The 6,673-nt window shown below is 38.3% G+C and overlaps 1 protein-coding gene across 2 annotated transcripts; it reads right to left on the minus strand.

Annotated features, from left to right (window-relative positions):
• Window positions 1-893: 893 nt before the first annotated feature.
• On the minus strand, window positions 894-6,165 carry LOC146329031 (acyltransferase PGAP2-like). Of its 2 annotated transcripts, none has more exons than XM_084718017.1 (6): window positions 5,742-6,165; window positions 4,341-4,514; window positions 4,005-4,254; window positions 1,697-1,803; window positions 1,497-1,593; window positions 894-1,386 (listed from the first exon to the last, which is right to left on the minus strand). In XM_084718017.1, the coding sequence occupies exons 2-6, from the start codon at window positions 4,506-4,508 to the stop codon at window positions 1,256-1,258; spliced, it is 753 nt and encodes a 250-aa protein (XP_084574143.1). In that variant the 5' UTR covers window positions 4,509-4,514; window positions 5,742-6,165; the 3' UTR covers window positions 894-1,255. The 2 variants fall into 2 exon arrangements, with proteins under 2 accessions (XP_084574143.1, XP_084574142.1); XM_084718016.1 differs by having other exon boundaries at window positions 1,485-1,593; window positions 5,742-6,161.
• Window positions 6,166-6,673: the final 508 nt, after the last annotated feature.

Below are 6,673 nucleotides of genomic sequence, written 5' to 3' on the forward strand. Positions count from 1 at the left end.
GCACTTACCAATAATCAGTGTACATTTTCACAGCTTTACCTTGCTGTCAGACAGCCTTCTGGGAAATTGCAGTTATACAAGTCATTGTTTTGCTTTCTCCATAGTCACCAGATTCCTTTATCATTTACCTTTACTGGACCAGGATGTCCCATTGAGATTCAAAATCTGTTTTAAAAGAGAGACCTGGTCAAGGTAGCGGCCAGTCACAACATATTAATATCTAACAAATACAACATATTAAACAAAAAACATAATAAACCAAAAGCTATTAAACATATTGTCCTCTCAAGAAAAACAAGCACATCTCCATCACCACATTCTTTATGATGCCCCTAAATTTTTCAGTGGATATGAGTGTTTCTAATCTAAGATCTTTCTGCAGATTGTTCCATGCTGCACAGGAGGAGAATGCAATAAGTGCCCTTTTGGCAAAATCAGTTATTTAACACATCAGATCCCTTAGTTTGTGTTGTTGTGTGACTTTGGTGAATCTGAACTGAACCTTTAAAACACTGAAGTCACACAAAAAGTTGTGACAATATTCTAGTGAAGAATCAAAAATGATAATTTGTTTTAGGTGGGCCCTTTTAAAAAATTAGTTTTGTTGCTGACCTTGTCCAGAGAGTTTTACATTGTTTAGCTTCCTGATACCTGAAGGTGTCGACTGCCATCTACTGTAAGTAATACACTGACTATGGATAAGTGCCTCATACAACCTCGCTTCAAAAAACCTAAACTACCTCTTAAATGGTTTAAAATAGTTCCAAATAGCAATGTCAGACACACACATGGACAGTGTCTGAGACTCAAAAGACTCAGACCACTTCACTCCCCTCTGAATAATTCATAGACATTTCCCTCCCTTTTATATTTCAAAATGAAAGCCAAGCGCGTTTGAAGAACTGTCACTTTAATTTGGCACACATACAGTATGACCACGCGTTTTTTTGTGCACTTTAAAATTTAAAATTTCACATTACATAAAATATTGTATGTAGGTGAAGGCATCCATGAACAAGGCAAAAAAAATGCACTTACAGCTAACTGAATACACTGTACAGTAGCACACGTGCGTATCTTTTGTTCAAACTGACATCTACACCCTGTGAGGACTCAGGAGCCATAATCATCATGGAAATATATGGAAAAGGCCTTCATCCCACTCTTCCTCCTCCTGAGCAGGATCAAGGCTGTTCTGATCAGGTGTTTGTACATTTGCCGTACATTTATTACTTAGTCCTTCTTCAGGTTCTAGTCAGAAATCTTTATCTTCAGAGGATGAAATGACCATGACCTCCCGGCTCTTAAAGTCCCACACTGCTGTGAGATGGAAGGCCATGTTGGAGAAGACCACCAGATACTCAAACAGGGCAAAAAGTGTGTAACCTGTGAAAAAAAAAGAGACGAAACAGGGGTAAATGATAGATATCAGCTAACAACACTGAAAGATTAAAACAAAAAGATTAAACTGTTTTAATACTTACTCCCTGACTCACAGTACATGTTGTGTTTCCAATAAAAGAATCCGGCAAAAGCACAGAATGATACATTAAGAAGTAAGAAACGCACTTTCCAGTGGTGAGACTTGGCATCCTTTAAGGGAGACAGAAAGAGTAATAGGTTACTGAATTGGACTGAAATACTGCAGATGACATGAGGGATTTGAGTCTGCAGTGTGTCATTTGGCATTTCTTACCTCAGGACTTAATGAATACTTCTTTATAGTCTTCCATAAACGGCAGGTTATCACCATGTAGATGAGGGAACTGATGATGAAGAGGACAAAACCTTCCTTATGTACAACTAAAGAGAAACATACAAAGAAAAGAGGAACAGTTGGTCAGTAAAGGACAGCAGATGTGCAAATAATTAATTTGTCAGTATTTGTCAAATGAAAGCTAAACACTGAATCAAGGCCTAGACCTGCCTGTAACAGTGACCCAACTCAAACAAGTTGCTGTTTTAACAAATTCAACGTAAGATTCTTCATTCTTCATCACACTCGGCATCTGGATTTTGGACCCCAGGCCTTCACTCTAGTGCTCAACACTGGAGCCCCACAGGGCTGTGTGCTCAGTCCCCTCCTGTTCATGATTTAGACCCATGACTGCAGCCCCCGATATGAAGAAAACTCTGCTGTGACGTTCGGAGATGACACCACCATAATTGGCCAGATTTAGAGATGGGGGCATGATACAGAATCTCTGAAACTTGTTTCAATCCTATGAAACACATAAATTGTGCAGGAGCTTGTGTTGAATGAGGAATATCGCATGACTAAAGACATATGAGGCTCCAAAAGTCACTGGTGCTTCAGTAAGCATTCAGTTTGACTGTTTCACAGGCAGATTAGTAGGATAAAAACAGAGGAGAGTAACTGAGAAGTGTAGTGATGTACAGACGTAATCATAAGTATAAGAACATTTTCTGGTGATACCAAGTAATAGTGTTGGCCTAATAATTTTGCTGTAACATGTTGCACAATATATTTAATGCAATACCTCTGATCAAAGGTATAGGGCAACAGATTTAATAGAATGTAGACTAAAACTATTAACTGCAATGAGGTGTGGTGGTGCATCGGCCTTAAGTCTTAAAGGCGATGTCACAGATGTCACTGTGTTTTCTGAACTTTAAGTCCTAAAGCTTGAACCAACTGTATAACAATTATTTATCAATGTGTATTGCTTTCTTGCTTTGTATGTGGCCTCTTTTAATATTTTTATAAGGTTAAGTTATTGATCACTTTACAACACAGAGTTGAATAATGAGATGTTTGCTGTAGTTCTCTTCACACTACTCACAGAAAAAAAAAATCTATATATAGCGAATGGATGAGGAACTGATAAATCATTAAAATAAAATAATTTCATGGTGGAATGCTGAGGATAGAAGTAGCATGGAGGTGCAATTTGTTTTAAAGAATAAAGAATAGAAGAATATAGAAGCTTCATATTACATTTGAGTGATCTAACTCTGTTGTGTTGTGAGGGGTAGGACTATTATCTTTTAAACGACCATTTTAAATACAGGAATATAAGAAACTTTAAGATACATTAATGGTAATATTTGAAGTAGATACGAGAGGCATAAATTCATGCTAAACTAACATGCTAACTGATGCGTGTATGTGTGTGTTATGTGTGCACACACACGTGCTTCACAGCACTCCTACAAATGCCCCACCTGTGCCACCCCAGTCAACAAAGTCTTGAAACACTCCTGAATGGTGCACAGAAAACAACCTACTGCTCCACATCACCAAAACCAAAGATCTGATTGTTGTTTTTCAGAAAACGGAGGCAAAGATGCACATCCCTGTTTTAGGCTTGTGAGAATCAGCATCACAGAGAGCCTGTTCTGGACATCACACATCTCCACCCTGGTAAAGAAGGCTGAGAAATGGCTGTATCTCTTAAGAAAACTTAAGAAGGCAAAATTACGTGTCATGAGCTTGTCTTCACAAACTTGCATGGGATGTGCGTGGCCCATAACAGGAAAACTCTAAAGTGCACAATTAAAAAGGCCAACATCACCACTGTTTGCTAAACATCAGTGATATCTGGGAGGTGAGCCCCCTGCACAGAGCCCAGGGATACTAAGAGACAATACCCACTCCAGCCAGAGCCTGTTCATCCTGCTGCCATCTGGACAGAGATACAGAAGTATCTGCTGCTGTATCATCAGACTGAAGAGCAGCTTCTTTCCTCAGGCTTAATTCATCCTCAGCACTCCAGCATGCAAAATAGTTTTATTTTTATGACATATTTATGTATTTACTGTATATGTTTTTTGTTTTTGTGAGTTGCATAATGGGGAATGTGATAGATGTGATAAATAAATAAACATTGCTACCTTATCTTGGTCAACAGATAATCAAGAGTTTAGAACAGAAAGGAGGCTTTATTTGAAATTTTCATAAACCTTCATAAACATCATCACCACTCTGTATTAAAAAGTAGAAAAATGCTTAAATGAAAGTAACTAAAATATGGATTACTCACAGTATGTTTCGCTGGATGATACGTATGTGAGAAGCAAGAGGCCGAGGTTCTCAGAAATAGAAAAGGCCAGGTTCAAGCAGCTGAGCGGGCTCTCCGGGAACCTTGAGGCAAAACGTGTTTTGTAAAATCTGAAATAGGTGAACGCCACCAGGAACCTCGGTGCTGAGTGCAGTCCGATGCAGAACCGCCATATGTGGCACTCAGGACTGAGGCTTATTGAGGCACTGATCGATGGCAGGTAATTAGGAACCTGAAAACAAACAGTTATGATTTAGTATAGATTCAAAAATGTACATACAGCAACATCAAAAGAAAAACATAAAATTAGGGCATTACCTGGCAGTGTGTACCAGTAGAGTCCTCAAAATGAAAGACAGAGGATATGAAGACACAAGTTATTAGTCCAAGCAGCGGCAGGCACACAGTACCCAGGACACAGGTGGTGAATGATACCCTGATGATCAGAGGCCTCTCATGCCCCAAGATATTTGAGCCTTGTATCATCTTGGTCTGAAACGGTGAAAAAGTCTGGATCAAGAACATTATTACCACCATGTTAGCTTGATTGAAAGTTGGCTAAATAACATTCCAAAAACCTTAAAACTTGAACCTGAAAATCAGGAGAAATTTTGGTGACAGAAAAACTGGCAAGGCCATTTTCAAAGGGGTCTATTGACCTTTATCCTGAAGATATCTGAATGAAATGGCTTCTATGAGTACCCAGGAGTCCCCCCTTCACAGATATACCACTTTATGCTAACCCAAAGAACATAAGGTTATTTGCAAGAAGTATAAATGTGTTATTTTTGCCTATTCTATTTCAATATTTCTGTTACTGGGTCTCTAAACAGCATCAGAATATCATAACTTGGGTATGACGGGCAAGCTGAGATTTCTGTGGATTCACTGAGTTCATTGATCCCCTTTTTGATCTGCTCCAATAATAGTTGAGCAAGTGTGGCAACAAGTGGAACATTGGTCAGCTTTTTCCTGTTTGTAGTTTTTATATTCTGTATGTGCTAGGGTCATCGATGTTCAGAAGAAAAAAAAAATTTCTAAGATGGTTAAAATATGTTGCTGGGGGACCTGTAAAAGCGTTGCATCTAAATTAACTAATGTCAAAACAATAGTTAACTAGCCAGTTAAAGGCTGATGTAGATTAGCTAGCAAATTTAATATTTTGTGTCAAATTATTGACTTGTTTTGGTACGTAACCACGTAACAAGCAGGATAATGTACAGTGAGCAGGTCACTATTGTGAAATAAAGCCATAAAATCATTTTAAAATTAACATTTTGTCTCACACAAATGTGTGAATATTTTTATTTTAGTAAGTAACCATGTAATAAGTGGGGTAATGTACAGTCAGCAGGTCATCATTGTAAAATAAACCCCTTCAGGATCATTCAAGAACCCTCCGCTTTGCACCTACATCATCCTGTTTAGATTACTTCACAATAACGAACTGCTCGCTGTACATTATCCCCATTACATTGACCATTGACCTCTTGTGACCTCTAGGATATCACAGTGTAATTGTAATGTAATGAAACCCCCCAATACGACAAAAATAGAACACACACAGGCAAATATAATGAATGTGGCGTGATTAATTTTCCACAGGCCGACTTATAACAGGCTAAATATGAATGCAAATATAGTGATTGGTAATTATTTGGGGATTTCTGATACATATGCATGCATTCACTGAGCACCTGAGAAACAAAATCAACCTACCTCCACTAGGTGTAGGCTTCTCTTTATCAGTAATTACACACGCACACAGCTTGTCAATAACTGCGCTATTACAATAACATTCATTATATCAGGCTGCAGGATGGACCCGAATATTCCGGATACCAACAACAAGGTGCAGTGCTTTGAGCTGTGGATCATCCAGCCATCTTATCTTCCTGCGACATGTCTGCATCCACTAAATTTCATCTGAACGATGTCAGAAGATGACAACATGGTCGCGGATGCAACATCCTCCTTGAGCGACAGACAGCAGGAGGACAAGACATGACAAACATCCAGACCCGGAAGAGAAAAGGCAGCGCAGGAGAGCGCGGAGGCTGTCTGGGCGGAGCCGCCCGTTAAAAAATAATGTACAGATCACAGACCACACGGCTGTTAATGTATGTAATGTGTCTCTTGATAATAATCAATCATAATGTAAAAACAAAAACGCGCAGATGAGGGTTTATTGTTTGAATGAGGATGAAGCAGGGAGCTGTCCTCGGTGCTGAATGTATGGAAGCTCATTAATGCCGGTAAAAGAATCCCCATGGTAAATCACAATTATGACAAAAAAAAAAAGTCGAAATTATAAGATTAAAAGTGATAACTATGAGATTAAAAAGTCAGAATTAATTCTGCGTATTTGCTCTTGCTGTGTTATTGGTGTTTGTTGAACTGATTAAGTTGTGTATGGTGAAAATCTGGGCAAAAAACTGTAATATTCAACCATTTCACAAAATGTATTATGGGATTTAAAAAAAACTGGGATTGGATTTGGTAAATAGTCACATCCTCCTGCTCCTTTTCAGACATGAATTATTTATTTCTATTCAAAGTCTGCTGTTAAGTTAATTCCTTGCACTTATTTATTTATTTATTTTTTGTCGTTATTGTTGTTGTTTGTATTTATTTTAATTTTATTTTTTTTC

The sequence above is a fragment of the Lutjanus erythropterus genome, chromosome 4 (genome assembly GCF_056507025.1).
Source record: "Lutjanus erythropterus isolate fLutEry1 chromosome 4, fLutEry1.hap2, whole genome shotgun sequence".
NCBI lineage: Eukaryota > Metazoa > Chordata > Actinopteri > Lutjaniformes > Lutjanidae > Lutjanus > Lutjanus erythropterus.

Excerpts from the sequence above, each read along its gene's own strand:
- LOC146329031 (XM_084718016.1), bottom strand. The coding sequence starts at position 4,508 with ATGATACAAGGCTCAAATATCTTGGGGCATGAGAGGCCTCTGATCATC. Across the intron at positions 4,255-4,340 it reads CTACTGGTACACACTGCCAG|GTTCCTAATTACCTGCCATC; the intron begins GTAATGCCCTAA and ends GTTTGTTTTCAG. Across the intron at positions 1,804-4,004 it reads ATCATCCAGCGAAACATACT|TTGTACATAAGGAAGGTTTT; the intron begins GTGAGTAATCCA and ends GTTTCTCTTTAG.